At 48.0% G+C, this 18,304-nt stretch overlaps 1 protein-coding gene across 6 annotated transcripts in view; it reads left to right on the forward strand.

Annotated features, from left to right (window-relative positions):
* The first annotated feature begins 6,402 nt into the window (after window positions 1-6,402).
* GRM7 (glutamate metabotropic receptor 7) overlaps window positions 6,403-18,304 on the forward strand; it is a 224,070-nt gene continuing 212,168 nt past the window's right edge. For all 6 annotated transcript variants that reach the window (XR_005839434.2, XR_005839435.2, XM_004944718.5 and 3 more), the window contains exon 1: window positions 6,403-7,065. Coding sequence is in view for 4 of the 6 variants with exons in the window: in XM_004944718.5 (XP_004944775.1) it covers window positions 6,505-7,065 (561 nt within the window). In the remaining 2 variants the exon portion in view is untranslated. The remainder of the gene's footprint in view (window positions 7,066-18,304) is intronic.

The raw sequence follows: 18,304 nt of genomic DNA on the forward strand, positions 1-18,304 counted from the left end.
AAAAAAATCATCATCAATAAAGAGAAAATGTATTAAATACACATACGGCTTTCTGTTGTGCAGCAAACCAACTCTTTTTATTTAAATAAAAACAAGTAAATACTGAAAACGGTTTAAGTTTTAAAGTCAGGAGGGGTGAAGATGAAGTTTTGGTTATGGCTTTGAACATGAGTTTTAATTCTGATGTGACCTGTCTGGTGGACCCCTCTGCAAGCAGGTCACCAACGAAACCTTTCTGGCTCTACTTTCGTACAGGTGAAGTTAATCACGACATAACCTACATGCAGGTGTGTACTCACTGCTCCTAAACAAGCAGTGGGTGGGGGGCTGGAGGATGAGTGCTGCATGGGGGGACTGCACAGCAGGGCGGGGGCTCAGCAGGAAAGCAAGGAGCGTTTCATCCCTTCATTAAGGATGCCATCACAGCATGTGCAGAGTGGGTGGAAGAAGCAAGCGTGACTGGCTTTCCCAGAGGCTGATTTTGCAGCCTGGGTGTTTCTTTTTAGGTGGGTGTTGGGGATTTTTGAGGGAAACACTGAAGAGGAGCAGATAGAAGGAGGATGTCTGCCTCCCCCCGGGTGCCTCTGCACCCCCCTCCCTGAGCTGCCCGTGGGGGCTGCCAGGTGGATTACTGAGCCCTGGGTAGGTGGAGAAAACCACCTGGTCTCACTCCTGAGAGCATGCAAACTCCATCAGCATTGCAGGTGTTTTGGGGATTAAGTGAATCAGAATATTCCTAGTAAATCAGAAACTGAGATAATAGTGAGTGTTTGAGAGGAAAAAGTTATTGTTCTCAATGGATTGCAGGGATTGTAATGATTTGGCTGAAGTGCTCATCTAATAGAGCTGCCTCTTTGAAATATTTGCCATCTCAGAGGAACAGTTTTAAAGTGTCTCCTGCATAATTGATTTATTCATTCTCCTCAGATGCCTGGATGGCTCCCAGAGTGATGGGACAGGTACTGATGGCACTTCGAGGGGATGTGTGTCTTTTATGGCCAGGTTGCCCAGAGTTGCCCAGAACTGACCTCATGCCTGTTCTTGGGGGCTTCAGTGGCTTTTGTTCCCCACACTAGCTGGAGGAGAGGAGACACGGCCTTCTTCTGGGACCAGGCCTTTCCTGCGGGATCGAGGCCTTTCCAGTGGATCAAGGCCTTCTGCACCAGTCTGGTTCTGGGTGTGAGGAGATGAGGCAGGGCAGGCTCAGTGCACCCAGTACTTGCTGTCCTTGGATCCTCAGTTCAGAGGAAGCTGCTGACCATCGCAAGCCAAAGGTAAGGGAGGGGCTGCTTGGAAAGGCTTGAACGCTGGGAGAGAAATAGGACAAAAAAATATTAATTTTAAAAAGTCATTAACTGTAGCCATGCAGCAGTGTGGAAGATGATATCCAGCTCTTGCACTGTGACTCAGTTTTCTAAGTGTGCTGCATTGATGGGCTCAGCTCACAGCCCTAATGAACAGAGGGACCTGCTGTAGTGGCACCCAATGGCTCTGGTGCAGCAGGTCGGCTGCAGCCTCTGGCCTGCAGCTGGGGTCTTTCCTCCTCAAGTGCTAGCAGTGTGTGCAGAGGAGGCAGGACACAGGGGACGGCTGGAAATGGAAAATAACTGTGTGTAAAACTGTGGGCCTTTTAAAGCATAAGAAACAATGTTCCTCTCCAGAGGGGAGCTGAGGTCAGCCCGCTGAGCCACGCTTTTGGTTTTGTATGGGACCACAGTTGCACATTGCTGCAGAGTGCTAGGCCCAGGTGCTGTGTTCCAGCACAAGGTACCCAATGCATATTTCTGCACAGAATTAAGAGCAACCCATAACACTGATTTTATATTTACAATCTTGCATATATAATACATGTGCAATCAATAATATATGTTTAATATATACAAATTCAACATTTTTATCTAATGGCTTATAATAACAATATAAATACGTGAACACATTTTGCTAGTTCTGACCTTATGTAAGGTCAGACCTATCAAAAGATCCAGGCCGCTGCATCCTTGAAGAGGATTTGCTCTCCCCACCTCCCTGGCAGCCAGCACTGTGCTGACACTTTCTCTTTGTAAACAGCTACAGCCAAACACTGAGTTAAGGATCGGGATTTTTTAGGAGCCTCTGCTCCAAAAATTCAGTATTTTCCGAACAGCAGATAAGCAGGCACTCTGGCTGCTGTCCCAACACTGATTTCACCCAACAAATTAATTGCTTGTACCATGTCCATTACGGTTGTTCAAAATGACCTCCAACCGTGCATGGCAACAGCATGCTACATTACCAAAATGTGAAATACTGTCTTATTTCTCTCTTCTGCTTTTCCACAGCTCTTTGTTTTGCTTCCATTGGTCCGCTGTAATGCAATTTTGTGTTCACCCTGCCAGCTGCCCGCATAAAAGCAATATTTAATTATACAGCTTCTTTGAAAGTAGATGCGGGTCAGGTCCTCTTGTGATGGAAATGGTGCCGCTCCCCAGAAGGATGCTGATATCTTTCTGGCAATGTCTTTTCTTATCCAGTACCAATTTGGCTGAATCCATGATCTTATTTGACAGACAAGTTAAGAAATGTTTTCGACTATGTTTTTGGATGTGTTTAACCACTAACAGTTTACTCGTAAACAAATTCCCTTGCTGAAAAGATCAGTCTAGGATTTTTGTGAAGTTCTGTTTTATGTCTTGTTTTGTTCTGTGAAGCAAACCTTCCTGGTGGAGGCAGAGGCCACCCCAGAGGTGGGGTACGGTGGGCTCGGTGCTGCCCGCAGGGACAGCACTGCTCATGTGTTCTGAAGCACCCAGCAGCCCTCCCCTCCCTTATTGCTTTCAGGGAGAGAAATGGAACAGCTTCATTCCTATCACACCAGGCCTACGCCCTGCTCCGGTGTGAGCACAGTGCTCCAGCACTGAATTAGGGCATCTAAAGAAAGCATTCACCGCTCTCTGGGAACTTAACGAGTGACTTTTGCTGGGAATTTGATTTAGTGCAACAATGACTAATTATGAGGTGAAATACTAAGCATAACATTGAAATGACTTTCCCATCAGTAGAAAAATAAAAATATGCTTCCATCAATATTCCCATTAAATATATACAGCGTTGTCACTCCGTGGCTTTACTGTAATAACATTGCTTTCTGAGAGTCATTTCAGATTAGGGATACAAGTTTAACATGATTTAGTATGTTGTAACTCTAAATCCTCACTGACAGCTTTAAGAGTGGGGAAGTTCAGCCTGGAGTGGACATAATCTAATGTATGCTGAGGAACCAGGGGCTGAATCCTTGCGAAAAAGAACCATTCTGGTGGGTGGTTGGTGAGGAGAAGTTCTTTTTGGAACCAACAGGACAGGGGCTGCCATGCAGCGTGGGTTCTGAAGCACAGATATGTTGTGATATGTCATGATATATGAGTGACGTGTTGAAGATGGCATTTAGCTGGTGTTGTTTCACCTCCAGATACTCAGTAATCCAAACCAAATGACAAGCTTCTTCAAAGCAAAACATGGTAGTCGCAGATATGCAGGTAATTGGGTTATTGGCTTTAGTTTCTTCTCTGCAAGCACCAGAACGAATGTGGGTAGCCAACAGTAGAAGAACATCCACAGTAACAGGGAGATTACTGACTACTTTAAGACTTACATTTATAAAGCAGGAAATAGAAAACTGGTAAAAGCAGGACTTTTTTCAGGCAGTTTCCAGTCAAACGGTAGTATTTGTTGCCACCAGATGCCACTGAAACCAAGTGGAAAAGGGACGGGGCGTGTTTATGGATAACTAGAATATCCAGAGTAGTGATTGACTAGATAAAATTTGGAATGTAATTAAAATAATTTTTCATGCTTCATGGCTTAAACCAATTCCTATATATGAAAGACCAGGATGAGATTTATGGTAGGAGCAGATTAAAGACGTCTGCGTGCTGCAGAGCTCCTGTCTCTTCTTCTGCAGCATCTGCTGCTGTTCCAAGGCAAGATACTGGGTTAGGATAGATCCCAGGTCTACCTTGATCAAGTGTGTAATTTTCTATGTTCCCACAGGGAGTCTGCTATGGAATATATAGACTAATTTTTTAGGTAACCAGGGTGTGATGCAAAGAACCACGGAGTAGACGGCAGATGGGTTTTCTGTAATTCTGAGAGGATAAACATGTTGAAAGTAACTGTGGATTTGCCCAAGGAAAAAAAAAATGGTAAAAAAGCAAGAAAGCTCTCAAAACGATGAGGCAACTTCCTGCAAAACAAGGCATGGATTTGCCAAAAAGCAAAGAGAGGAGAGAAAAAAAAAAAAGCCCTTAAAAAACTTGTAGATTCGTATAGTAGCATCCCACGAAAGTGTGATATATTAGAAAAGATGATTTATGTTTATATTCCTTCTAAAGCTTGAGCACTTAAGGCAAGCTTGAGTTGTGCTTGCAAACTCTCCTGTACAGCCACTATAGTTGGATTTTTTTAATGATAATAAATACAGCAAAGATTCTCGATGAGGAGCTTCGAGTGGGCAAGAGGTAAATAAGCACTGAAGAGCTTACACTCAATCACACGCATTGAGATGTGAAAGGGGCTGAGGCTGATGGTATCGAGGAACGGTTCAGGAGAAACTGCTGACACTGAGCAGCAGCTGAGCCCATGTGCAGAGCTGAGATGTACGTGGGCATTGCTGGCATTGGCCGGGCAGCTTTGGCTGGTGAGGCTGGAGGATGAGGGGTGTCTGACCCTGTGGGCCCCATCCTATGTGTGAGCTCTGCAGGGCAGCAGTGGGCAAGTACTGGTCTGTTGAGGTAGCGTGGCAGTGCTTTCCTCATATGAGGAATAAAACTGATAAATGAGGGCTGAGCGATGGCACGAGTGGATCACAATACTGCAATTACTAAGAAGTAGTCTCTAATTAGATATTTCAGTCCATGCAACAACTAAATTTTGTTGCTAAGCCCACAGATCATAGTTCCTAGCAGAGAACTCCAGCTGCTATTATTGGTGGTTATCCTTCTTACCCCTGGACCTACTATGTCTGCCAGCTCTGCTGCTGCTCCCTGTGCACCCTCATTCACTGAGGAATATGCGTGAGATGGAAATGAGGTGCAGCAGTCTGGAAAACCTGGTTTCAGTAACTTCTGCCGAATGGACACAGAGAAAAGTAAAAAGGCTGAAAACCAGTGAGGACATAAGCTTTTTTTTGTTGCTGTTTTGTTTTTGGGTTTTTGTTGTTGTTGTTTGGTGTTTTTTTTTTTTTTCAATTGAGATTTTAAGATGTTAAAATGCCATAATGGTTTCTGGAAGATTGCTGCAAAATCCTAACCAGCTTCACCACAAGCCAAGACCTGACTTCCAAAGCCTCTCACTGATGTCTGCTGAGCCACAGTGCTGCAACATTGCTGTGTGCAGGATAAAATTTGGCTGGGCCTCAGCAGGTAGAAACCATCAGAGCTGTTACTGTGAGCTCACTGAAGGACGGCTGGAATGCAGGCAGGCCCACAGCTGTGAGGGGAGCACACTGAGGCTGCAGCTGGAGGAGGCAGGATGATGAACAGCAGCTCTGCTTGAGTGTGCAGTGTTTGTGCAGAAGGAATGAAAGACAGTTTTCAAAAACACGTGTTTGGCCTGGCCGGAACCAGACGTCAGAACTGTGTTTTGCATTACTCTCGAGTTGGAAAGGGGTCAGGATGTGGATTTGCTGGTCAGCAGGGAACAGCAACGGGTGTCATCTCCTTGGCTATTACAGTTTGGGGCTGAATGGGACAAAACCAGATGTTCTAGCATTCTTGAGATCTTGGTGCATGGGACAAAATGGGTCTGGAGCTCTTAAAAAAAAAAAAAGGGGGGGGGGGGGGGGGGGGGCAAGAGATCAGCTGCATTACTTAGGTTTCGAGAGTATGGGGTTACATCCAAACTCCTCCTCCTCCTCCTCCTCACTGGCTTCACTCGTATTAGCTATTAGCGGCAAGGAGGATGCACTTTCCATGGCAGTGGAGATGTGCTGGATGTGCTCTTCATGGCAAAGCTCTCTGCTTTGATGCCGAGGGTTGGTCGGAACGCCGCTCCGGCGGCCGAGGCCGGGCTGGCCGCGGCTCCGCGCGGACTGAGGGTTCTGCTCGCCTCCCGCCCGCCCTGCCCCGGATCCTGGACCCGGGGAGCGAGGCTGCTCCGGCTCTGCACGCCCACGGCTCTGCCCGTTCGCCCCCAGGTCCTCACACCCCCGGCGCTGCCCATCCATCGCCGGCTCCGGCGGACCGCGCTCCTCCACCTGTAGCCCCGCGCGGCAGAACCGCTGGAGCTGTCGCGGCCGCCCGCCTCCGTGCCCGGCCCCGACTCGGCCGCATCCTGCGCAGCGGCGGCCCCGGGGCGGGGCGGCGGAGGGGGCGGGGGGCGGAGAAGCCCCGGCCACCATTTAAAGCGGCAGCGGCGCGGCGCGGCTCCCTTGTGCCGAGCTGCCGCGGAGCGCGGCGGAGGCAGCGGCGGGCGGGAGCGGCCCGAGCCCCGCATCCCGCCCCGAGCCCCGCGTCGCGCCCCGGCGGGCGGATGAAGGCGCAGGGGGGCGCGGGGCAGCGCCCGGGGGCGACCGGCAGCACCATGCTCCGACTGGGCAGGCTGCTGCGGCTCCTGACTCTGGTGAAGTTGCCCTGCTGCTTGCTGGAGTTCTTGCTCTCCGAGGCGGCCCTGGGGCAGGAGATGTACGCGCCGCACTCCATCCGGCTCGAGGGGGACATCACGCTGGGGGGGCTCTTCCCTGTCCACGCCAAAGGTCCCCCGGGCGTGCCCTGCGGGGACATTAAGAAAGAGAACGGCATCCACAGGCTGGAAGCGATGCTCTACGCCCTCGACCAGATCAACAGCGACCCGGAGCTGCTGCCCAATGTCACGCTGGGCGCTCGCATCCTGGACACCTGCTCCCGAGACACCTACGCGCTGGAGCAGTCGCTCACCTTCGTGCAGGCTCTCATCCAGAAGGACACCTCCGACGTGAGGTGCACCAACGGGGAGCCGCCCGTCTTCGTCAAGCCGGAGAAAGTAGTTGGAGTGATCGGGGCGTCGGGAAGTTCCGTGTCTATCATGGTGGCCAACATCCTCCGGCTCTTCCAGGTAGGGCTGCGCGGCGCCGGGTAGCGGAGAGCCGAACCGAGCCTTGCAGAGCCGCGCGGCGGAGGCGAACTCTGCCCGCGCCCCCTCAGGTGCTTCATTCGCTTCCCCTCCGGATCCTCTCGTTTCCCTCCCAGCCGCCCGCTCTATGTCAGCATCCTCCCCCGTCTCCCTTCTCTACGGTGCATGGCACTTTCTGGATTTATCGCCCCATTTGCAAGAAGCAATCCTTGAATGGAAAGGAGGAGAGGAAAAAATAAAGGCGGTGATTGAGATGGGTTTGCATTAGGGAGAAATACGGCTCGGCGGCGGGGTACGGCCGGGGACCGGGGAGGGCTTCGTCCCCCACCCCCAGGGGATCCGCCGTTTCTGGGCGCTGCGCAGCGCGGGGACAGCGGCAGCACCGCCACCAGATGCATCGCGAGCGGCGGAGTTTCTCGCTTCCTATCCTCCGCCTTCGCATGCGGAAGGTGCTGGTGGGGTTATTTTTATTATTCTGTATGTTTTTTTTTTTTCTTTTTGCGGCGGGCGGAGATATCCCCCGCTTTTCTCGGCTGGAAACTTGTGGAGGTTTTCCCGGCAGAGCCCATCTGGTGTCAGCAGCGACCGCCGCTCCGCGTTCCCATTCCCGGGGCCGGGGCAGCCGCCCAGCGCGGCGCGTAACCTGGCCGGTCGCTCTGGTCTCGGTGCTGTCCGTTTTTCCCAGAGAGCACGAAGGACGTGGTTCTGTTTTCCTCGCTCTCCTCCCCCGCCCGGCAGACTGCGGTGCTCTGAATCCCCGGCAATTTGCGCGGCCGTACCGGCGCTGGGATGCTGTCTCCGGAGGCTGCTGTTTGCGCGGCGCTCCTTTCGCTCCGCGCTTCTCGCATTGCCAGCAGCCCTCTTTGGGCTGCGGTCCCGCTCTCCCCGAGCCGGGGCCGAAGTTGTGCCAGAGAATGGCTCAGTGTTCTGCCAGAGAGCGGGCCGGCAGCTGTCCGTACCGAGCCGCAGCCACGGGCGAATCCTGGGCGCTGAGATCCCATTGGGATGGGAAGCCCGGGTGCTCCGAGCCCTCCCGTAACGCCACGGTACCTGCGAGATCCTTGGTGGTGTTGATGTTACATAAGGGAGTTTGCAGAAAATGAGGCATTTGAGCAGTTCCTGCACGTAGCGATATTTATATATATCTAAACATTTTAACATATTGTGACTAAGCATCTGTTCCAAATTGCTTTTTATCCAAATCATCCAGAATGCAGGAACTGGTGCACACTGAGAGATCTCTCTGAATATGTATCTGCAGATTGGTTCTGCCTGCTTTAAGCACATTTTCTGTGCGCTAGAACTGTTCCCTCTCATCTTCTCATCCTTCAAAGCACAGTTCAGAGTATGTCCCAGCCAGAGAGAAATATGAAATATTTTGAGGTAGGAGCAGGAGAGGGGACCTCTTAAGCAACAGAGTGCAGTTGTGTGGGGAGTGAGAAGCAACGACATACTGGAAAGATACACAGCAACAAACTTGTTAACCTGTGTGTTTGCTGAAATGCATTCACTTCTGCTGCCCGTGTGGTTCTCGTAGGTCCCTGTAGTATTTGCTGATCCTGTGTGAGGGGGTGGGGGGCTCCCAGGCGTTTGGTTTTGTGCATAGGCTGCCTCTTCCCTGATGTCTCTTTCCATCTGTGGAGGCCTCTGCAAAGAAACCGGTGGTTGCATTTCTCTGACAGTGTTTTGGAAGAGAACCGAAGTACTCGCGCTGTACCTTAATGTATGGGGAAAGAAATAGATATAACCCACGCAGAGCACAGCGGGGTTTCCTCAGGCAGCTACTGATGCTTATGGGCTTTCTCTGCAGGAAGGGTAGGACTTGGGCCATTCCTCTTGCTCTCTGCATATGGAATTACAGCAGCCATGCGTGCAGCTCACCCGTCTGTTCCTGATAGAGCACAGAGCTCTGGGAGCATCTCCAGCCAATGCCAACAGGTGCAGCAGCAGGGAAAGCTATAGTGAGGTCCTCTGACTTGAATTCATCCATGCCATTACTGTTTGAAGCTTTGTGGAAGCTTTTGTTTGGTAAAAAAAAACGATGCAAAGGATCTGCATTAGATATGTTGGTTTATTTTCTATGTGATCAAAGGACAAGTCCTCCTTGTATCTCTTGGAGCTGAGTGGCACTCTCAGCGAGAGCAGCTGGGGTGGGCTGGGGCAGGGCTCTGCCTGGAGCCCGGGGAAGGGTTGAGCCCCTTGAGGGATGCTGCTCCCTGGCTGTGGCTGTGTGATGGAGTGGGTCACTGCTCCGCGGGGCACAGGGGGTGTGCAGGTCGTTCTGTGACAGGTGCAGGAGCTGCCAGGGAGGGCAGTATGCCTCCAAAGGCCAAGTGCGCGAGGATTTCTCTTCCACAATTACAGCTGATGAGAGACTCAACCGTGCACAGGGTTTAGAGGAAGGAAGAAATCTGAATTCAGGGTCTGGTTTTGCCATCGGTTTTGTGTGGACCTCCAACAAGATGCTTTGCTTCGGATGTCCGGGAGCATCCCAAGCAGCCAGCCTCACCCTCACCCTGCTGGGAGCATCCCGTGCTCCTCTAAAGGCAGCAGTGTGGGCCTGACGGTGACTCGCTGTGAAAAGGACGGAGATGGGGGTGCCTCCGGCTGAATGCTTCCTTTTAGCACCTCGTTGTTAGTTCATTTCCTCCTCTCTGAAGCAGAGTGGGGAGGGGAGACCGTGACGTTCCCATCCAGCCCTGGGCAGTGTTGCTGGGTGCAGCAGCCGTGGGCTGCAACCGTCACGGTCCTCGTGCTGCCTTGCTGAAGGCTGTGGGCTTCTGTGCAAGAAGTTGCATTTCCTTTGCTGTGTGGAAGGTGATGCTTTGTCATAGATCTTTCTAGGACACTGCAGAATATTGTTTGGAAATGTTTGTCAAGCTGCAAATTTGGGGAAGAGGGCTGCGTCATCTCTGCCAGGGTGCAGCATGGATGCAACAGGAGGAGCGATGCGTGTGGCACAGCACGGAGATAGAAAGGCATACATACTGAAGTATGTCAAGTATGGTGACTTCTTCACATTACAATTCTGTGACAGCATGCAACTAAGTAGTGTGCAGATTGTAAATTAAATATCTTCTCTAAAAATAAGACAAACAACTTGGGAAGCTCTTTCTAAACGCATCAGAGATTTCAAGGCAATGTGTTTTTTAGGCTGCTGGTTTTGCGTTGTAAAAAAATAAATTGTTACTTGACAGTGTCACAGGTTTCCCTGTGAATTCAGCTCCATGAAATTCAGTAACAATGCTGAAAAAATGTCAGATGAATCAAATCTTCTATGAGTTAAACCATGCAGTGTGGAGAGAATCAGTACACTGATTTCGGTTTTTTTGTATACTGGAAAACTCATTTTTGGACGCCCTTAGAACTGCAGACTTCTCATTACAGGCTTTAATAACGAACTAATTACTGCTCCAGCTTTCTGTCCTTAGTGGCTGTAGTTTTATTTAGTCATTCAGCAGTAGTTCTTCATCTGAATGCCTTTTTCTTTACATCAGTGGTGGTTGTTCCTGTGGCCCATAAGAGTGCATTACTGTGCCCCTCCAGGAAACAGTTTAGAAAACAGAGTGGGATGAAGGTGTACAACTAGATTGGAAGTGTAAATTGAAACTCCTTTATATCCCCTGGGTGCTTTTACTGCATTTCCTTCTGCGGGTACCTCAGTACTAAGTGAGAAGGATGAAAGTTGCAGTGCCTGCTTTCTGCTGTAGACACAATGAGACCAGAAGAAACGAGATTATTTGGAAAGGAATACAGATTACAGGTGCAGCTCTGAGCTGGGCACTTCCTTCCCTAGAAGAGAGTGTGCCTTTCCCAATGGAACCCGCAGTTGGATCTTCCTGGGGCACTGGGGCTGCCTGTGCGGCTGGGCTGCAGCTGAACCACTGCTGGCCTCAGGGACCCGCATGGGGCCTTTTAATGGCCACCAGGTCCTGTTCTGGTAGGCCTGACAGCATTGCCAAGGGGAGGACTGTGAGAGCTATATGAGAATTGCTTCAGAATGTGTGACTGTCATTTCCAGATGTTTTTAATCTGATCAGCTTCTACAGTCTCATTCACTCCACAATAAGAGTTTTGCAAACAAATGGTTTCTTGCTCTACCCATCACTTGGATGAACTTCCCACTCACATCATGTGTGCCCACATGTTGGTGTCCATGTGGGACCTGGGTACAACCTCAAAGGTCCCCCCAGATCTCCTCTTTCAGGGCTAAAGGAGCAGATTCCTGGGATAGGGTTAATTTCCTGCAGGGTACCCCATGGAGGCTCCTGGGTTCTCACTGGTGGTTGAGAGAAACTCAGCATGCCATAGCATTGTTTTTCTCTCATGCTAATGATAGGCCTTGAACTCACTGCCAATTCATTGCTGTTGCTCCTAACTTTTAGCAAGATGCTGCTGGTTTTAGTGAATGGAGTGATGGTACAATTTTTAGAAGATTGAGGAGAACTACTTTTTGTGGTCATTCGTAGTGAATTTCAATAAAAGCTGAAAATAGGAGAGGATAAACTTTCTTTCAAAAAAATTAAAAGGCTTCTGTGTTTCTCGGCAAGCTCTAATTTTCTTAAATCTCTAAATATTTGTGTTTGTTGCTACTGATGCACCTAATACCTGCCAGCAAGCTGGTCCATGCAGTTTTATTGTTACCTAAATAATTGGCTACATTTAACAGATGTGAAGTCTTATTTGCAATGTGTAATTCAAAAGTACTGGAAAATCTGTGTGTCAAGAGCTCCTTTTCTCCCATGTGGAGTTTCTAGTGGTATTTTGGAGGCATTATGAATATATTCCTCTGGAACGCTGTATTCTGTAGGTAACAATCATATTCCTGACAAGGCAAAGTTCAGCATTAGCAATATTCTCAGCTCTTAATCCTGCTTCAGGTGCTGCTCCATAGGATTCTGGTAGAAGGGAGTGCAAGGAGCCGGCTGGAAGCAGAGTGGTACTGCCGGGGGATGGATGCTTATCCATGCAGGGAGGTATAAGGATGAGTGTGATCATATAAGCAAAGGGTCAGCAGGCAACTGGGCTGATGCAGGGGCAACCTGGTTGGTAAAGGCATGCATGCAGCAAGTGCCTTTGTGTGATTCCTTCCTTGTTCACTCTTTGAAATGAAAGAAGGTGACCTCTTTGGAATGACAAATGGAGGGATCATTTCAAGGCATTATTTTTTTATGAAAGAAATATTGATCTGGTTTTGAATCTCATAATCCTAATACTGTAAAACTACATGTACTCTATTCTATATTTTATTCTATTAAATGAGTTTTGCTTGGAGGCGTTAAAATCATCTCACACAATATTCTGCATCATAATGTCAGACGTTGTTACTCCTATTTATAGTGATACGCAAATTAATCTCAATGAGTGACAATGATGACTGTCCCAGACATGGGACTATGGTGAACTTTATCATAATATTGGAAGATATGAAGCATGTAATTAAGGCTGTTTGAGAGCATGGTATCCAATATAGTCGGGTTATTAGCGTGGTGGAATGGGCATCCAGGCAGAGAGAATTCTGAAGAAAAACAAGTATTTCTCAAAGCCTTCCATGTTACTGATGATTCAAGAGGTCCTGAAAACCCTTCAGCTAAGGGCATTAGAACTATCATGATTAATTACCAGTAGGAGGGACAGTCAAGCATGACTGCATTAAAACATGACCGCTCCGGCCCTTGCCAGTCATCACTCAAGCATGGACACCACACAAGCTCTTCCACAGACTGAAGCTTGCTGGAGGAACCCTCCTACCTGCAGAGCTCGAGTTTCTACCAGATGGTTGTACTGCTCTGAGCAGATGACACCAGTGGACATGGGGCATGGTCTGAAGACTTTTCTCTTGCTGTGCTGCCATATCTTGGGGCTGTCATGTGAGTGCCTCGCTTATTACATGGCCAAGGGTCAGACAAAGTGTGCACCCAAGCTGGGTGTAGGGTGTTGCAGTGGGGTGAGGGTGACGGTCACCTTCACCTGGGTCTGTCCCTTTCCGAGGGTTGGACACGTCCACTTACACCATCTGACCACTGCTGTTACAGCTCCAGCACCACTGTCCAGTGTCCCTGTAATGCTGTTTAGTTCCTATTGAGATAAGTGATGCTTTTGCTGTGTCATTTGAGATGTTCTGGGAGGCATTAGCATGCTGAACGGATGTTGCATTGAGAAGCTGATATCCTTGTATTCTTTGCTGACATGGAAATGCAAGCCTGGACCGCACTTTGGAGTGTTTTTAAATAAACTTGGGGAGCATGCCAAAGGCCTGTGAGGTGCCTCTCATTAGAGATCACCGTTCTGTGCCTGAGAGCATTGGAGGCTCTCAGAGTGCCTGGCTTTGATCTGGATAGAAGAGAAAGCAGGCCTGGGAGACCTTCATTTGGGGGCGTTGTGCTGCATGGCACAGATACAGCCTCATATGCAGGGCATGTCAGATAGCTCTGGGTTTGGTAAAAGGAGAATCTGACCCACTGGGGGAGGAAGGCTACAGCAGTGTTGGGAGTTGTAGGATTTCTGTTCATTTTGATGGTTCTGTGTTAACCTGTATGAACCTGTTCATTTATGTAGGTGTTATATTCATATGTATAAAAATATAGAATCATAGAATCATAGAATGGGTTGGGTTGGAAGGAACACCAAGGATCATCAAGTTCCAACCCCCATGCCACAGACAGGGCCGCCAACCTCCAGATGTGGTACTAGACTGTATATATATGTGCATATATAATTTCATAAACATACATATTATGTATCTATTTTATCTATTTATTGCTTTTCAGATATGTTGTAGGTACCAGTGACCATCTGTCAGAGCACTGCTTGGGGATGGAGCTGGAGTGGAAGAGTGGGTCCTAGTGCCAGGCTCTGTTGGGGCAGGTTGGATGGAGCGTGCCTGTACTTCCATTCCTGCTACTGTGGGTGCGTCACTGGGCTGCTCAGCTCTTGGCTGTGCCCATCTCACACTACTACAGTGCCAGGGCTTAGAAGAATCATGGGTGTGGGATTTGTAGAGGAAGGGTGTGCTCTGGTAACGCAGAACCACCTCAAAAGCATTGAGCAGCACAGGCAGTAGGTTGCGCCCAGCTGGCTGCCCAGCTTGGAGGTGACAGGAGATGAGCAAAACCCATGAAGGGCATGGGAAGTTCCAAGGTCAGCATGCAGCTGGGGCAGGGGGAGATGCCCTGGGGAGAGGCTGCTGGCTGGGGGCAGCCGTCCTCTGAAGTCTCAGGTCTGCCCCAGCCTTGCTGAAGCTGCCTAACTGTTTCCAGTTGAAAAGCAAGGTAACTTGGACCTGGCTTTGGTGTGGTCCCTTTGCTCCACTGCGTGCTGCAGATATGCCCTTAGATCTTGCTTTCACTGTTTTACAACTGTTTTTGCCTTTTCGCTTGTGGGTATAACAACTGCTGACAAAGCCAAAGCCTTAAGCTGCAGATCTGCACTGAAAAATGACTGTGATCCAGGTTCTCCTCGGATGGCTCGATACAACCCCTACCTCTGCTTTCTTTGTCAGATTGCACACCTGTATTGCTGTAGGCACGAGGAATCTGACTGTGGTATAACAGACTATCCGGGGCTAGATGGAAAAGTCATCCTGCTGTTCATAAACTAAATTTCAGATGGAGAAGATATGGTGTAAAAGTGACTATACATCCCCACATGCAATATTTATAGCAGCCATTTATTACTATCATACACAACAGACCTAATTCTAACCTTTCTTAGAAGAGTGCTAATAAATAAATGGGACTACAAATCTGAAGATTGCTTCTCTTAGCACATGCTTCTCTTAGAACAGGTTTCCAGCATCTTCTCCGGAGAGTCCATCCAGCACTGGTGGATGTGAGTGGGATGGCAGCTGGATGAAAGTCCATCCAATTCCTTGGGGCATCTTCAAGCTTCTCTTTGTCCTGGTCCCAGGAGGCCTCCTAAAACAAGAATAATCAGAGACTAACCCATAATATCAAAGCCAGTGACTAAGAAACAGGTGTTTTTGTCCTAAATAGGTGGCTTTTATCTTCTGTGCTGGAAATTTCCCTGGTTTTGTCTTGACTGTACTCTCACAGCAGGCGATGAGGCTTAAGTGCAACATAAGATGCAATAGGTATGTTCCTGAAGCAAGATTTCTGCTCTTCTTCTTTGCTGGAAGTTAGGTACCAAAAACTAGACTTTGTGAGTGCTTTGGTGAGGGATTTCTCCTCGAGCTAAACAGTCATCTGGGACCTGGGAAATGCCTCTGTCTGATTCAGGCTCATCTAAAGCCTAAACCCCCAATGGTTCAGATGAGTGCTGGGGGCTGTTTTCACTTCTGTGTCATTTCAGTGGTGCTTTTCCAGTTACTAAACAAGAACAACAAAAAAACAACCAAACAGAATCTCCACAAGGAATTTGCTTCCATGACAGCCTTTGTGAAAAGAACTGGCAAATTTGCAAAGGAAGAAAATAGAAATTTGAGAATTTATTATTCTGGCTCTCCAAGTTCTGGAGCAGAATCTCAGGGAATCTTTGTGCTTGTATTATCTGAGAGGGAAGTTCTTGGGTTCCATGCCTTGCCAGCTTGTTTTCTCTGCTGCCATTTTGGCAGTCATGTAGAGCAATATTCTGCAAGCTCATATGCAGAAGGCTTTCTAATAAATTTATTATTTCATAAATATTTTAATAACAGTAATTATGCATTCATCAGAACGGAGATTTGTTTCAATGTTATTAAATTCAGCCTCGTAATTATATGCACGGTATTTTTACACACAGTACAGTCGGAGTGCAGTTCCTTTGTAAATGGATTGCAGTGCCTGGCGACTGGCAGAGTTCATATCTTTGCAGAGTTTTCATCCATAGCTCTTGGCATGTTTGGTGGACCAGAACCAACAGGACAGCAGCAGATTCTCTTCCCTGAAAAAAAGAGTTTGTCTTAAGATCTGCAGCAGGTTTCTATTTCCAGCAACAACAGCAGATGACCTCGTTAAAAGATCACAGATAAAATGCAAATTGAGATACAGAGGCACCGGCTGTGGTGTAGGGTGGACGGGGCTGTGGCAGAACAGGGCCAGCTGCAGGGGGCTGTGTGCTGGTGGGGCTGCTTGGCCTGCCTGTGGCTCTGCCTGTCTTTGTTTGATTTTTATTCCCTTTGGGAATGGGTACGTTCCCCAGGTCTGTGGTCATTTGGGCATCAGATTTCCTTACATAGTTGTTTCTCTTGGGAAATCCATAGTGAAGGGAGTCCCATGAGGTAGGGATCCAAACCCCGTTCAGTAAAACGTGGTAGGAATAAGTCAGAAGCTAAAGGGAAACTGTCAACTCAGATTTGGCTGGAAGTCATAATCTTCATATAAATAAAATCCAGAACCAATAGAGATGTTTTTGTAATTTCTAAACAAGGTAATTTTGCTGGAGTATTTGAGTGCACAGAAATGATATTGACAATAAAAATTAATCAAATGACTTCTCGTCTTCTCACAGTTTTTCTGTCTGAAAACAGCACAGAGAATGTCTGAGCATTAGCGACATGCAGGGGATTGTCTTTCTACCATGCCTATGCCATTGTTATAGGGAAGGTTTTCCAGATCAGGAAGGGATGTTCCCATGCTTTCCCAGCAGCTCCAGCAAACTGGAAGCTCTGCAACTGTTCCAGTACTTGCAGACACTTCCTTTAGTATAGCGTTAGTGTCACAGCTAAAGAGATTTGTGCACTGAACATGCCATTCTTCAGGCTGACACCAAAAATTAATTTTCCATCTGCCTCCAGCAGCCATGATGGCATCAGCCCTTGGGGAGTCGTGCCTTGTTCTCACTTTGTTCCCCAGGTGACACAGGTGGGAACAGAGAGGCAGCCCCAGTGCTTGGCTCCTTCTGCATCCAGAGCTGCCCTGGCTGCCCTGAGACTGTGGGGCTGCAGGGAGTGAAGGCTGCTGAAAGGTTCCTTTCCATCTTCAGGGATTCTTTTGGTGAGACGGTAAGCTTGGAGGGCCTGAAGTCCATGAAGCAGTGAAAGGAATCTTTACAGTTTTTCTTGCTGTTGATAAATGCACTTTATTGGAGAATCAAGTTGTTATTAAAAAAAAAGAAGAAAAAAAGAAGGCCTCCAAGCCTTATACTTATTTTCTCAGAAAGAATCTTCTTATATTTCAGAAGAAAATAAATACCTCTACACACAAAAGCACGGAGGAGTGGGGCCGATAACCCTTCTGTAACATGTCCTGCTTGAGATGAGCAAAACATCCACTGCTCTTTAAGAAATCCATCTGTTAGGGAGATGATAATCACCTATGAAAATGTGCATTCCCTTCATTCCCTTGCAGTGCTTATGATAAGAGAATGTACGTGGAATGAAGCCTGCAGTTGTCTCTGAGCTGCGCGGTGCTGTAATGCTGCGTGGTGGGGAAGGTGCAGTGGCTGCTGATTGCTGCCCTCAGCTGCTGACCTGCGGCCAGGTAGAGTGAGAGCCCCAGCACAGCTGGCATCAGCTGGGTGGCTCTTCTGGTGGCAGCAGGACGTGCCCACGCACCGGGCACCAGGGAAGTGCTGCAGCAGCCAGCCAGCTGTGTTCTGTGAGCTATGAAAGCAAGTTGTACAAGTTTATCAAATGTATCAGCTGTTCCATGGGGGCAAAGCAGCTCTTTTGTGGTACCTCGACACAGTGCATTATTATATACATCTTGATGTGATGTTTTAGTTATGCATACTGTTTTGTTTTTTCCTTTTGCTAGGTTTTTTTTTTTTAATTCTTAATTTTCTTAATTTTTTTTTGTCAATAAATGTGTGTTTCTACCTCTTTCCTCCCTGCACTGTTCCTTTCTCAGCTCCTAAGCAGACTGGAAAATGGCTGTGACAGCTGATCTTAATCTCCAGGGTGAATTTGAGATAAGATGGTATTGGGTTTAGAAGAGGAAGTTTTTTCTTGTGCCATTATAAAGGTATGGTTGAGCTAGCAAAACGAGCAAAGTGCTCTCTTTGTCTTTCCCACTGTTTTCATGGAGCGTGTTAAATCTTGTCACTGAAATTATAGTAAATATGGCACACATTAAAAATAACCAAAAATAATGAGATTTAGTTTAAACACACGACTAGGAGAAAATATCTTTCTCAGTTGGTTTGTACCCTCTGTGAATCTTTTTTGCCGTATTTTGTTGCCAGTTTTTTGATTGTGTCCCCTGAAGATGAATCAAGACCATCAGGTATTTAATGAAATTGATTACTGGGGAGGTGTGCTGAGACCCCTGGGTTGCTTGTGGTG

This window comes from Gallus gallus, chromosome 12 (assembly GCF_016699485.2).
Source record: "Gallus gallus isolate bGalGal1 chromosome 12, bGalGal1.mat.broiler.GRCg7b, whole genome shotgun sequence".
NCBI classification, from domain to species: Eukaryota; Metazoa; Chordata; class Aves; order Galliformes; family Phasianidae; genus Gallus; species Gallus gallus.